General features: G+C 43.3%; 1 protein-coding gene across 1 annotated transcript in view; it reads left to right on the top strand.

The window, feature by feature from the left end:
* Nucleotides 1-15,311, top strand: part of KLHL14 (kelch like family member 14) — a 63,099-nt gene that overhangs the window by 34,548 nt on the left and 13,240 nt on the right. Inside the window, exon 3 of the mRNA XM_086609254.1 lies at nucleotides 13,642-13,731. Coding sequence (XP_086465380.1) covers nucleotides 13,642-13,731 — 90 coding nt within the window. The remainder of the gene's footprint in view (nucleotides 1-13,641; nucleotides 13,732-15,311) is intronic.

Below are 15,311 nucleotides of genomic sequence, written 5' to 3'. Positions count from 1 at the left end.
GAAACTCTCTGTATCAGTGGTAACCTAATTTGTGTAAAAACAGATTTATTTTAGCCGGATGTGGATCAGCAGTATCCATATGAATATATATGAGCAAATGCACTGCATTTGGGATTATATTTTGTCTTTATTAATTTACAGGAAGACTGCAAACTCCTCAGACAGGATCAGTCTGTATTAAAGTCTGGTAATGATGCACTGCACATTTTGTCAGTGTTTTTGCAATGAATTAAGAAAGAACTCCTCAAGTGCACTTTTTTTTTATTATTTCCTTTGTATTTCTTTTTCTTCCAGTTTTTATTTCATCTGTTTCTCTTTGTGAAAATCCAAATTCATCAAGAATGAAGGTTCAGTTGAGTTTTCACCTGCAATTTATGTGACAGGACATACTCTTGGGCAGCACAAGTCTGTCTGCCCATGCTCGTCTCCCAGTTCACAGCTAAGGTGTAATCCTGCCTAATCAAGTGCTGCATTGCCACTTGGGTATAGCCCAGTGTGTGGCTCTTTCAGGATGCCTTTCAAAACACTAGCAGGGATATAGGCCTGTGCAGCACCGGGTGTGACAGACTATAAAATGCAAGTATCCCATTGCTGGGGTAAAGAGGAGAACTGAGGATTTGCTTACCCCTGCCAATACTGCTGCCTCATGTTAGGAGCATCCCCAGCAGCTGCCCACAAGTAGTCTTCCTCTGCTGAGTGGGAGGAGGACTTTCTCTACCCATGCCAGACAAGCAAAAGAAAGACTGACTTCAAAATGATCCTGGCTTTTTGCTCTCCTTCTCTTAGCCATGGAGAAGAAGGAGTCTGCAGGAGCTTACAAGGCTGGGGTGGGTCATGAGAAGGTGCTGTGTAGGGATCTAGGATATCTGTATTTTTGTGGGAGGCTGGAAGAAGCTGGATGTTGGAAAGGGGTGCTTGGTTGTATTTTATGTACAGGTTTAATAGTAAGTAGCGTTACTCGGACAAATGATGCCTTGAGAGGGACAGCTCTTGTAAGAAGCTCGGAAAGAGTTAAAGAAGGTGTAATTTGGCAGTGGTGCGTATGCAGGTAAATACCAGTCCTTTCCCACGTTTCTGATGGAATAGGCACACTTCAGCTTCTGCATGCCTTCGCAAAATAATCGTTCTTTAGGGAGACGAGAAGATAGCTGTAATATGGCCACCTTTATGCAGTCCAGTTTGGGATTAACCTTGCGTGAGGCACTGTGTTTCCATTGGAAAGGAGTGGCTATTTTAGAAAGGATGCTTCTTTTTCTCCTGTAATTCTGTAGGTTATTTTTTTGTATCACAATTTCTTCACGTCCTCTTTCCCCTTCCTTACCCCTGTAATAAGAAAGCAAGCTTTTTGTCAAAAGTGAGCATGTTGTTTTACCCAGCTTCCAGATCATCATTAAGAGAGAGAGGGAGAGAGAGATTTGGTGACATATCGGTGGGGAAGGGACCCATGCCTGGCTATATTTCACTGGGACTGGCACGAGGAGTAGAAAAGCAGATGCGTATGGACTGCCAGAGAAATCGCCGACTGATCCTGGTGCAGTCCGGGTTCAGGGAGCCGAGACAAGAGGAGGTGAAGCAGGTATGGCCGATAACCGTGCGGGGGCTGAGCACCCGCCGTGCCCACTACAGGCAGCGGGAGCCGCTCGGCATCGCCCGGGATTGATGCGCCGAGCGTTCGCTGGCGTTTGTGCACTGCCTTTGGTTTCTCCCCTTTCATGCCGAACACGAGGAACAAGCAGAAGTTACCTGCTTGGGAGGAAGCCGGCTGTGTCTGGTTTTCCGTGCTGCATTTCACCTCTTTGTTTTTTGGTTGGCTGCAAAACCCGAAGCAAAAAGATGATTGAAATGCCTCTCCCGGGGGAGGGGGGATGTCGGGCACCCTGCACCCCATCTAGTGGCTTTGCCTCAAACTGCCGGCGAGAAGGAAATGCGGCAGAGGAGGAGGAGGAGGAGGGCTCCTGCCGCTCCTGTCCTGGGCTCGGTAGACTTTGGGCTCCACGGCACCTGGGTAGTCCAGAGATGCTGAGCCAGCTGGGGGTGAGGCAGCCTTGGCGGCCCGTCGGACCTGTGGTAGGTCAGGATCAAGGGACTTGCACCAAGCCTGGAAAAAGCATTAGACAGACGGCAGTACCAAGCCCTCTGGAGTTAGGAAATGTGAGAATTAAGCTGCTTCTGCAGCCTTAATTCGGTCTCTGTTTGCGTAAGCATTAAGATACAATCTCTAACGATATCGAACCCCATTCTTGGTCACGTGTCAGTGCACAGAAAGGACCGTGCTGAATTTCTCCTCACAGTATTCTGTTTTCTCTGTTAGGCAGGTAGATCCTGTCTGTCACACGCTACTCAAATCTTACGAAAACAGAATTTTTTCACAAGGTTTCCTTTACGGTGTTCACAACAACAGGTGCCAACTGCTTCATTGGCACGTTACGGTATTTCTGCACCGTCCTTGGTGGGGACCATAGTCTGTCACTGTTCCCATTTTGCAGGTGAGGAACAGAGGTGCAAGGAGGTCAAAGTCAAAGGTATCCTTTACTTAGGAGTGCCCATTTCAAGACCGCTCAGACCTTGCTTTTCAGACTGCCTCTCCCAACTCCTTCAGTTAGCAGCAGTGAGCACAGCGCGCTCCTGCGTATCAGACACAGGGACCACATCAGGCTCTCCGAAAATGAAGCAGACATAATTAGTGTTCTCAGAACAGAGGAGATAGGTAGCTGTGGAAAAAACTAGCTTAAGGGAGTTATCTAGCACTACAGTAAAATCGTGTGGCAAAGGCAGGGACAGGATCCCGTCCTCCAGCTCTGGGCACAGCTGCCTTAACTGTGAGAAATCCCATCTGCTTTTGCAGCCCCCAGCCTCTCCCTACACATCTTCTAGAAGTGAAGCAACCTCTTGCAGTCAGAGGTCTTGTTCGCTGTTACCTGCTTCATTCATAGCGCAGCTTCACCCCTTGCACGACCATACGGTAGGTGAAGCTGTTGCTATTGTTTAAAGTTTCTTTCCACCCAAACCCCATCCCATGGTTCTCTCTCCTCCTTCATGTTAGTGCTGGAACTCATGGGTGAGCCTGCTCAGGGCATTTAACCAAAATGGAAATATACTCTCTTGTTTTCTGGGTGATTTTTCCACCAGATTATTGCTTTGAAAGGTCTCACTGAGGGGTGCTGAGGAGAGACTATGCTAACATGAAGAGGAACCTGGTTTGCCTGGGCTGTGAGAGGAGTAGGGCCACAGCAACACTGAGTTAGACCCATTTAAATGGTTTGGAATTGTCTGCTGAGGTTGTAGTTTCACAACTGCAATAAGCTGATGGAAGCTGGTGCTGCTACTGGTACATCAGTCTTTCCCTTCTTCTCCTGGTCTCACACTCCTGCTAACTCCAATTTGTGAGGCCAGGCAGGGAAGCTTAGGGAGGAAAAGATCTAGGTTAAATTCAACGTCTCTTAAAAAAAATAGTGTAGTTTCTTGCTTGTTCATTGCTTGGCTGCATGCATACATCAGCCATCACAAGGAGTGGTGGGACCTGAAACAAGAAAGGGCAGAAATGTTTCTTGCAGTGGCAGCTTCTGCAGGTCTCTGGTGTTTGTGGGACTGAACCTTCAGCAACATCGACAGTTGGGAAGTGTCATGGTTAGCTCTTTAAGGACCATGCTAGCATAAATAAACAGAGAGGTCCCAGAAGAGATGTGCACTGCAGCCTCTCATAATGGCAGTCCGTAACTTGAGAGTGCTCCACATCTCCTCAGCATTTTCGTAGACTCAGCCTTTTCAAGGTATGCTGAGAAATGGTGCATCATGTAGGCTGGCTTTGTTTATCTGCTGTACACCTATTTGCCTTTCGAATTCAGGCAGTTGCTGGTGGCAGTGGAGGCTATATGCGCTGGGAACCAGAGTCTAAACACCACAGCTTTCCACCCATATGTGCTGATGGCAGAGGAGCATGAAGAGTCCAGGATTTGGGGCTCTGGATCACTATGTGCCGCTGTATTCACAGGTTTTGCCATCTCTTCTTCCAGTCACAATCCCTCCTGCCACATCCCCTCTGACCTGACCTGACCTGACCCATCCCTGTCCATTTCAGTTTCATTCTCTTCTTGAATTCTGTCTCCACCAGAACCTGGTGCAAGCCACGGTCACTGGCACAGCAAGTCCCAGGTTGGTTGATGCCGACTGTGTCTCTGTCCTTGCTTCCCTTCATCTAACTGAAAATGATACTTTCATGAACAATACTGTTTGCAAAACGAACTTCTTCAACAAAAAGTGCAAGCCCGTTGAGGATACTTAGTTATGTGTATTTGAAGTCTTTGCAATTAATCATAACGACTTTAATTTACTCTACTGTACCTGTCAAATCCTGGAGTCCCGGTATGGCTAGTGATTTAAATTAACCTGACCTTTCATCCTGTTTTTCAGCAGTCCATGACTATGCACTATTGTGTGATTTGTGAATTATTTGTGATTCTGTGTGAACATGGTTCAGCCCATGAATTTTGACACTGCTTGATTTAAATAGCAGCTGCTTGTGCTAGGATATTCAGCTCAGTATTCAGTTTTAAGAAGCATGGTTTTGCTTCTGTTTCCTGAGCGGATGCTTTCTAAATCCATAAAAAGTCTTTGAGGGGATAGAATAAAATTTCTGCTGTAAGTGCTCGTATGGAGTCAATTTTTCAGATTGTTATGATTAGGCATCAAACCACATTTTTTCATAGCAGTTTTTCTGAAAATATTAAACAGTACTGTTATTATAGAAAGCAAAAGAAAATTAACATCAATTTAGTCCAAATCTATGTATTTAAACTAAAAAAAGTTGATTCTTTTTCAGATATACATTCCAGTTTCATGTTCTGTGTGTAGATTTACAAAGTAAGTGGTCTGTGCTGATTTTACATAGGTATGTGGTTTTGCTGCCCAGGTCAAATCTCCTTCCCTGAATTTGAAAATTGTCTGTGGATCTGCCATTTCCCTTTCTTGGAAGCTGATCTGTGGGGAAAGGTCTAGGAGAGCAACATTTCTGCCTGGTTGGAGAAACCCGTCTTTGATGTTACCTGATTTATATGGATTGATTCCCATGTTTCCTTCTGTGTTTTTTTGCCCAGGGGTTAGTACATTTTAAAGGGGGCTCTTACTGCCCACCCTGGGAAAAAAGTATTATACGTTATAGTTTTTTCTGTCCAACATGGGAAAGGTGTTGACAGTAAGACTCGTTTTCTTGTACTTGAGTGACTATTTGATGGTGATGAGAACATTAAGCTCTGGCAGGGTATCTCCAAGTGCTTTTATTCTCAGGGTGCTGGTAGGCACGTGCAGAATTGCGGGAAAGGCTGGGCTGCTGTCCTTGCTCGGACAGCAACGTTCTCATCTATAGGTATGTGTCAGGGCGCGGTGGGGCTGGTGGCTCCATGAGGACAGGCCTCCACATGGGTCCAAAGTCCATCCAGGAGACAAGGCCCAAGACAGGACTGGAGATGTGCTACACCGTACCTACATGGGGTCCATCCAGGCCAGGTCTGCGTGCCCAGGCCAGAGCTGAATTGGGGCTCATGCGCCCCATGGACAAGTGGTGTTGGGGGAGACCCCAGGCTGCTCAGGGTCATTGGGTCCTGTTGATGCCCTCGGCACCTCGACAGGGTGTTGTCTGAGTGGCCTGTCCAGTAAAGATGAACTCAGAGCCTTCTTGAGGTCCCTGGCAGGGACACCTGAACTTTATCTGGGCAGCCTAGATACGTTAATGGAATACTACATGGATGTTTCTGCTTCTGCATGCTGTGCTTGGGCATGCAGTAAGTCCGGCATGTACGTTTCAGACTTTTTTTGACATACCTGTACAAAGTATATGTCTTATGGCAAAGAAACAATTTTTTAAGCTTTTTACCTGGTGGTAAGCATTGGACAGATCCTCCTTCCACTCTCTTCTGCTTTATGTGTAGAGCTTTAGGTATGTGCTGGGCTCTCTTGTAAACAAGACCTTTTGTTTGTAAATACTGAAGTATTTAAAAGGGAAAGTCAAAAAATCCATAGCAGTTCAGTTTTGGAGGTTTCAGTTTATCTGTTTTGAGTGAACTTAAGTGTATCGAAACCGCTGTTCTAATATGGTGAAATACAGGCACATCCCTCCTCCAAGTAGAATTTTCCAAATGGAAAATCACATTTTTCTTCTTCCCTTGGAATGGCTTCAAGACCTAATGGGAAGAAAAAAACCTTTGGTTCCTTTAAAAAAACGTGTTAGTCAAGAGTGGAGAGTGCTGAAGCCGAGAGAGAAAATAGTGAAAGATTCGACTTTTGGGGCAGTGGGGGCAAAGTAAGATCTTGCTGCATGTGATGAATTCTTTTAAAGACATGGGTCTCTGACCAGGATCCTGCCAGGAAAACGCAAGGAATGGTTGTGGTTGTCCTGAGCTTGGAAGGTTACCTTCAGAGAAGACCAGGAGAATGCATGCATCTCAAGGTCAGGTAGATACTGAGCCACAAATGGATGCAAGTACCTGGCTGTTAGTGTGCCACTCCTGGTTGGAGTCTTCCGTTCTGTGGCTCTGTTAGAAAAGGGAATGTGTGTCCTCAAGCTGCCATCTTGACAGATCTGAAGGCCTTTAGTGGGACAAAATAGTATTTCTTTCTGGAGCTTTCTGGCAACTCTGCTGTGGTTTTCTCTCATTAGGGATTATTCATTATTTCCTCAATGAGGAGATTTTGGTGTGCACAATGTCACACATGAAAGTTTCATCATGAAACTGTTAGAATGTGACGAGACATCATTCCACAGTAATATATGTTGGGCTCCGTTTTAGAGACCATAAATCCAGGCCTGAGTAGGTGCACAGCATATTCTCTTGGGGAGCAACCATCACTGAGGTACCATTGCATAACCAACAAGTGTCTCCTGATAAATGGTCTGTGGGAGTCGGTGGGGCATCTGGGTGGGCAGGGTCAGCTTTCAGCAGGTTGGTGGGTAAGCAGAGGGTAACAAAACAAGAGGGATTGTTGCTCTGAACCTTCCCACAGGACTGTGCGTTACATTCCCCGGCTCCACGTCATGCCAAGAGGTTTGATGTGTTCACATATATGCGATTCTCAGACACTGTATCGGCAGTCCAGCTGCACGGAGTCATTTCTGTGGGGGAGGCAACAGTGGGGGGGGGGGTGCAGAAGTTTGCTATACATTGCACGGGGAGGATTGTGTCAGGATTTTTAGAACGTTAGCTTTTAAGGTGGGAATGCATTATTTTCCTATTTTATTCAGACACTGTTGATCTGAGTAGGCAGCTTTATTTTGTTATTCAAATGAAATCCAAATGGATGCTTGCAGCTTTGAAAGTACATGGGTAAAATTTGTTCTTGCAAACAGCCGAATGTATGTGTTGCTGCAAACCCATAGAACGTTCTGCCATAGAGTGAATTTCACCCATGGAAGGAGATAGGTCTGTACTCAGAACTTGCATCCAAGTAGCTTTAAAATAATTTCTGTCAGGGGGCAGCTGACCATGCCAGATATTCTTGATGTTATGTTTGCCTGATCTGGTGCCTCAGTATGAATTTAAGTGTCTTATTTCAGATGCTCACATATGAAAAATTTAGACCGTTAGAACACTTACACTGAGAACCTCGCTGAAAAAGCTTGGATGGTGTTATTCCAGAGAATGTATCAAAAGAATAACTCCTGACATTTGAATGAAAAAAAAAGATATTTTCATTAGTAAGAAATACCTTCAGAATGTGAAATATCTTAATTAATATGAAATATCTTAATTATATGAAATACAATTCACTATGTTGCGAATGAATCCAAGGATTTTTATCTGCTCAGATAATTCTTTCTGAGTGCTTATGTTATCCTGAATTGAATGTAGGTTAGGGTGGCATTTTACCTTTGCTTACCTGCAGCCTCAGGTGAAGTCAGGGCTGTGTCCTAGATGAACTCAGCTGCCCTGTGCCCATCCTACCTGTGATGGCTTGAATGCAGTTGCCACAAAACTGGCATGGGGATGAAGAGGTTGTGAAGTTTCTAGCTGACCTGATGGAGTTCTCTGTGGTGCGGCTGGACCTGAGCTATACTAGTCCTTTGTTCCCAAAGGTGACTTTGAGGCACAGTGCTTCATCCTGATCATCTTAAGATTTTCTGCTTATGGTGACTGCAATTGGATTGTCCCAGGCTTCCCCCACTGAATTGCGCTTTGACTTAAGATTGACATTTGACTAGAAAAAATACTTCACGTTTCTTTGCTTGAATTTGGGGTGACAAGGTGCAGTTTGGCAATAGGAGTGTTAACAGAGGTATTGCCATCTACTGTTGATTATTCTCGTCTTTTAACTTTGTTTCAATATTTTTTGAGTAGAAAATACCAGTGGTTGAAAACTCAATGCCTTGAAAGTTAGTGGCAAAACCCCCACCATGTTCACCAAAGCTAGAATTTCATACTTATTGTGGTCAGTCTTTCCCCACAGTTATTAAATAACAAACAATTGAAGTGAACAATTCACAGAGGAATCCTAGTGTTTATTTATATAACCTCCTTGGTGAGAAATAGCAAGTAGCATTCAGTAATAAATGCATAGTCTTCTTGGAAATGATGTATGAAACAAAGAAAGGTGAACAGTATCTGATATTCTGTTCTCAAGAAATAATTGGACCAGCTGTGGTCTGGCCAGCATTTTGGGGAGAGGGTTGGGAATGAAATGAGCAAATCATAGTCTCCTAAAGTGAGTTTGTAGGTGCCTTCTCTACTGGAAAGAGACATCTTCTCACATTACTTTGCCCTCTGGGGAGCTGTGGAAATAACGATTTTCGAGTAGCAGTGGTTGAATATTACGTAGCAAACAGGTTAGGCTGTTAATATTGTGGAAGGTCATTATTGACTCCATATGTCCTCTGGTAATGACATCCTGGTTCTGGAAACACATTCTTCTCTTGCGTCATCTGCACAGGTCATTAGAGATGATAAGCATGACTTCTTGCTGTGTACTGAGTCTTGAAAGGGCTATGCTCGAGCTGTGCAGTAGCTGAGCAAGAGATTTCTTGGCTTTCCTCACAGCACCTCCTGTATCTCAAGCAGCTGAACAGTTCAGGGTGGTGAAATATCTATGGATTTTTTTTTTTTTTGACTTTTAAGTAGAAGAATCTGAAAGGAGTTTTTAGCAGAGCAGGGGAACGGCTGTGGACTGTATCCCAGCTTTCACATCTCCTGGGACCAGAGCGGATTAGAATCATAGAATCATAGAATCATAGGATGGTTAGAGTTGGAAGAGACCTCAAAGATCATCTAGTTCCAACCCCCCTGCCATGGGGGGTTCCTCCAGTCTTGAGAAATGCCATTCCTGTTCTCCCTTCTCCCGTGCTAGTTAGTGTTGAAGTGGCAATAGGCAGGGGCAGGTGTAAGGAGGAGGAACTGATGACCCCTTGATTAATGTATGGAGAACAGCCAGATGCCGTTTCCTAAATGTGCAATTGTTGGCAGAAACTAAGCAAAACTGGGTAAGAAGAACAGCACACATTATTGTTTGTGAGGTGAGGGAGGTGTGTCACTGTCACCTGCAAACAAAAGTTGGAGGTGCCTGTGGAGCATCATTGCATCTGGCTGACCTCACAGGCATTGTGGTTGAGAGTGTTTGGTTTCATGAGTGTTTGGCTATAAGCTGTGGATTCTGTTTTTGAAAGCAGGTCCCAGACCATTATCTGGTGCTTTTCGTTAACCAAGGTTTAGCATATGTGAGCAATTTTTGCCTAGGACAGCTGTCTTGGTTTGCAGAGTGCTGCTGTGTCTTCCACCTGCGTCTGCATCTGAAGAACGTCCGTGAGTGTCACCTCTTGCACAATGTCAGTGATGTTTGCGTAGTGAAGTATTTCTTAGCAAACACCACTGCAGTCTCGGACTCCGCTGCCTTCCGGTCGTTCTCAAGCATAAATCACCCATCTGGCTTTGACCTAGAAAGCTCTGCATGATACGTACCTGTACCCGAGAAATTGCCTCCCACCTTACCAAGGGTCTGCTACCCATCATACATAAATGGCATGGAAAGGGGGCTGGTGGGGGTGTTGTCTTCTTTAGGGCTGCTTGAACTCATTTGTGCTCTTGGTCCAGGAAAGCACAGGTTTGTTAACCATGGGCCTCCCAAGCTTTGGGAAGTGTGTGTGAGGGGCAGGAGCTTAGAAAAGGTGGCTTCTGCCTGCTCTGACTAATCTTTATATCTGTCCATCTCACGTAATTCTCTGGCACCGATCACCTTGGTAGCCAAGCATGTTTCTCAGACCACCATGGCTTTTTGCCATGTTCTCCTCTTTTTAATAGTCTTTTCTCCTTCCTTCTAAATCGGCCTTTAATAAAGTTGAGAATTCTTGCACAGGGTTTCATAAACATGTGTTATTAAATTTTAAATCTGTTTTGAAAGTGCCTCTATCCTACTCCCTCCTAGTAAAGTGACCTTTTTAAATGGAGGGAAGTGGGTTTAGATGACAGTCATGATAAATGCGGTCATGTTCACTCAATAAAATAAGGCCCAGTGCATTTGAGGATAAATCAGTGAAATGTACAGCCCCACCTGTCTGTCTCCATCATTCATTTCCACTGTCACTTTCACAGTGGCTGATGGATCACAGTTGCTGTAAAATTAGACAGCCTTTAATCTCATTTCATCCTGATTAGCTTCTCCTTACCCTTTCCCTCTAACTCACTGACTGACACGCTAAAAACTCACACCGGGCTGTGTTTGAGCGTGGCGTACAAACTTCTCTTCAGCTACCCTTTTTGCGGGGCAGGCAGGTGTTCCACTGAGTTGAAATCAGAAAACGAGAAGATGGGATTTTCACATTATTAAAGCAAAACAGCAGAAAAAGGCTCGTATGGAATTAATGAAAGCAGCAGCCTGGCCAGACTGTGTGGTGGGCCAAATTCTTCCTTTTACACCCCGGCAAGCCCACTGAGTTTAAGATTGTTGCTGCTAGAGGCTGGATTTAGCCTGCTCATTGCTGTGTAATTCTGACTGTATCTATGAAGAGTTAGGTCCTATGTGGGTGTGTGTTCATAAGGAATTACAGTTTGCAACACAAGTTTTCTGGTGTTTTCAAAGGGCTTTTTATAGTGGTAAAAGACTTGTCCATTCCTGTCGTTTTGATTTCTGTGTATAACTCATGATTCTGAGGGACCCTGAAGATGGTCAGGGAGAAAGACTGCGATGTTGGCAATCTCACAATTTGAGTGCCAAAACTCCTTCCCCCTTAGATGTCCCCAGTACTGCTCTGGCCTCCCTGTTTTCTCCAGCTGCCTCCAGCCCCATGTGCAGATTCATGAGGCCGAGAGCAGAGTTTTCCCCAAAGCTCGGTGAGAAACAAAGGTCGTACTAAAGGTCTGCAGTGTTTTATTGCAGTCACCTTTCCTTCTGAGGCCCAAATACTACCCTCTTTTCTAAGGCAAGCTTCCTTTTAGCTTTTCCGTGAGTTACGGATGGTAGTTCGGGTCATTTGGGCCCAATCCCCCGTCAGTGGGAATGTTGCCATCGAGTTAAGTAGGAGCCAGGATTAAGCCCTTAGTTTTCAAGGTTTAATTATCATCATAAGTGTGGGAGTCTTACTGCATAGTTTATATGCATGGGAACAGCAGAAAAGCTTAAAATACAATTTCTTCCTCTACTGGCCCTGTTTGTGTCAATGTGGAGGATAAATAAACAAAAATGTTTGCAGAAATGAAAACACAACATGTGAAAAATATGCATGTGTGCTGCCTGCAGAGAGTTCTTTTGATAAATGCTAGATCTCTCCAGATTGACCAATGGAAGAGCCTGGTTGAGGGTACAGCCACGGGCTTGGACCTAGTTGGAAACCATAACAGAGCGTTGGATTAGATAAGAATTGAAGCCACTGCAGACTGATCCTGGGAAGTCTCTTCCTGAGAGGAAGGCAGCATCTAAGGAAGGCAGCAAATTTCCCAGGGGACACCCAAATTCCTTCTGTAGTAGAAGCATCCAAAAAATCAAGGGAAGTGCTGGCTTTTTGAGAGAGAAGATTTTAAAATGTCAAAAATGTCTGAGATTATAGAATGAGATAAATACAACTTGGGGGCTAAGGAAATTACAAAAATCTGTTTAATTCTTTCAACCCGCTGTAGGAATCTATAGGTAGTATGAAATCTTATGCAATGCCTAGTATAGGATTACTTCCCAGTTGTATAAAGTGTACTAGTTACAAATAACCTTAATTAATGAACTTTCACTGTACTTGGCTGCTCAATTTAAAAATTGCTTCACTTACATGACTTGTAAGAACACAGACTATGAAAATGATATTCGACCTTTACTAGAAACTAAAAACGTACCTTACTTATTCGTCATTGCCTTGGCAAAAACTTTAGTAAGAAGCTTAAATGAGCCCACTTGATCTTTAAGAAAATGTGTCCTAAATAACAAAGCTGTGCATATTTCTTCTTATTATTATTTGCATATGCTATACTGCACAACTGCATTCTGAGAAAAATAAAAGATAATAAAACAAATGAAATGAGAGATATATCACCCAAAATAATCCAAGTGTGAGATAGGCTGCCTCTTTTTTTTTTTTTTTTTTTTGGCATTGGCAAAAGAGCACAAAGTAAGAGCTGGCCCTGAGTCATATTGATTTCCCACTGCACTGGTTTCCTAAGTGCTCTGTTGATCCGTGTCAAGCAATAAGTTCCCTGCCTGTACATGCACATCACCTCCCCATTTGTCCTCACCTAGATTTAAGGTGCCCATATGATGAGCTGAACAAGGACATCATTTTTCCTACTGGTGTCACTGGGCCAAAACTACTCTATGTGGTACGATAACTAATGCTGTGTAAGTTTACATTTACCATATAACATCACGACAGTGCCGTATGGCACACCACAATAGTATGTACGTATTATGTATTTATAAGCCCTTTCTTCTGTGTCTTAGTACTTGCAGTGGAAAATGTAAATTTAAAAAAATCAGTCATTACAACTGTAGTTGGTCCACAGCAATCTCAACAGCTCAAAAAAAAAAAAGGGATATTGCAAACCTAATGCCACAGTTTTGATCTTTGTTAACAAAGGGCTTCCTGATTAGATGAATAGAAAATGTGTGGTTGTGCTGCTAATGACATTGTACAGGAAATTAAGCGTATACATTTGGAAAAGGCATTAAATCAGCAGGACCTTAATTTAAAAACTTAAAACTGTATGGAAATGCAGCTTGTTCATTGCTGTGTAATAGAAAGCTACTGAACACACTGACTCTTCTTGTGGAAACATTACCAGCAGAACAAAGCTGGGCTGAGGGGTTTTTAATGTTTCCTAGCATACTAGAATTCCTAGCATCTGCTTATTTTCAGGGAAATATCAGGCAACTTCACCCTTTTTACAGGTTGTTTTTAGAGCAGCATATACAACAGTTGGGCAGGTGGGGGTGTGCCGAGGGACCAGAATTACAGCTTTTTTCCTCAATTATCTGCAAGATCGAATAACATAAGATTACTAGTAAGTGGTTTTGTCTGCTGCTACTTCAGTGGGCATGCATGCTTGGAGTGATGCATTCCCCTATTATTTAATACAGATTTAATCCCAGTGTTGTATTTCGTTACTGGAAATGTATTTTTCACTTGGAAAATACTTGATGGAATCAGTGCCCTGATCTGACAAAGAATGCCTGCTTTACTTGCAGTTATGCCATATAACAGTGCCCATCACTGTGTTGTGGAAGTGGAAAACTTCTTGTTCGTTCTGGGAGGAGAAGACCAATGGAACCCTAATGGTATGTATAGCATATTAAAAGGCACAGGCAGCGTTTGTCTTCCTGTGTCTGTCTGTCCATCAGGTCAGCTGATGTAGTCATTAGCAAGGGATTTTGAGGACCCTCAGCCTAATTGTTGAACCTAGTAAAGGCTACTTTTAGATATTCATGTAATAAATATCTAGTACTTTAGCATTAGCATCTCCGTCATTCATCAGCTCCCACATCCCTTGAGAAATGCCACAGGCAGCAGAACAGACTCTTTCAAGTGCATGCACCAGGCAGCAGCTGTTAAGAATTTTAACCTTCATTTCCAGTCTCCTTCCAGTCATAATATAATAATGCAATTGCAGTAGATGAATGCTTCTTTTCTATTGTCAAACCAGATACTCACAGCTAAAGTTGTTAATGTGTTAATTATCTAGACTCAGAGATTCTTAAACTGGTCCTTTTTTTAGTCTTGTGCAAGAGCTTCTCATATAGATTATCTGCTGCTACCTTCTTTGATTTGATTACTTCATAAATTTACCGCAAAGAGAAATTAAACAATTTAACAGGCTTCTGAGCAAAGCAAAAGGAGAATACCATGCCTTGCAAAATTCACAAAATTGTCAAGACATTGTTAAAAAGCTTGCACACGAAGAAAGAGTTGTAGTTGTAGCAGTCTGTGTAACAGAGATAATTATGACTGAGAAACCATAAAACAGCTTGCAGGTACACATTTTTACTTTAAAACACCAGAGGATCCAGCTGAAATTACATATACTGCATATATTTTATTGTGAATGCCCCATTTCAGCATCTGCACTAAACCAAATTATAGAAAATTGTTACATCTGTTCACTTCCTAAAACCTGAGACAAACAATCCAGTCCACTCTATTCGCATATTTCCGGTGTAGTTAAAAATATTATTAAATGTCTTAGGAGAAGAGCCCTTCAGTTCTATTGTTCAATCTCCTTTATATTAAACAGGAGATAGTGTGGTATCATTAATGATAATTATTATTAGGAGTGTCAGCCACATCCAACAACCGAGGGCCCCTGTTGTGCTTGGTGGTAGGCATATGGATAATAAGAGGCAGACCTTGATCCAGACAGTTTATAATTAAATGACCATGTCACATGAAGGATAAAAGAAAAGAAGTATAATTAACCACAATTTAAAGATGTGGAAAATGAGTCACAAGGTGATGGAGAGGTGTTAGAAGGGGTACATATCCTGCATCTGAGGTAGGAGACAAGCACAACTGTTTGTGAGATGGATAGTTCCTTAGGTCTAAGGTTGCCTTGATCAGCTCCTGAGCTGAAGATTTTGCCGAAGATGTCTTAATAGCTTCCTTGTTCTGTGAATACTGGTGCAGTGATTTTTTCTGTAGAGAAGATAGGGATAAAAGAGGGAGGAGCATCGCTGATACTGATCTCTCTATGAATTTAGCTCGAGAGAAATGGATCTTACTTGTCACAAAAAGCAGACCTGAAATCATAAACTACATCCTGTGCCGTTGCTGGGCTAGTTCTTTCTTGGAACTGATTTGCTCTAAACGCGCAGCTACATGGGAGCTGCTCACACATACCCACTTGAGTTTATGTAAAAGCCCT

Source organism: Tauraco erythrolophus, chromosome 3, assembly GCF_009769465.1.
Source record: "Tauraco erythrolophus isolate bTauEry1 chromosome 3, bTauEry1.pri, whole genome shotgun sequence".
Lineage (NCBI taxonomy): Eukaryota > Metazoa > Chordata > Aves > Musophagiformes > Musophagidae > Tauraco > Tauraco erythrolophus.
This window is presented reverse-complemented; position numbering and strand designations above follow the sequence as displayed.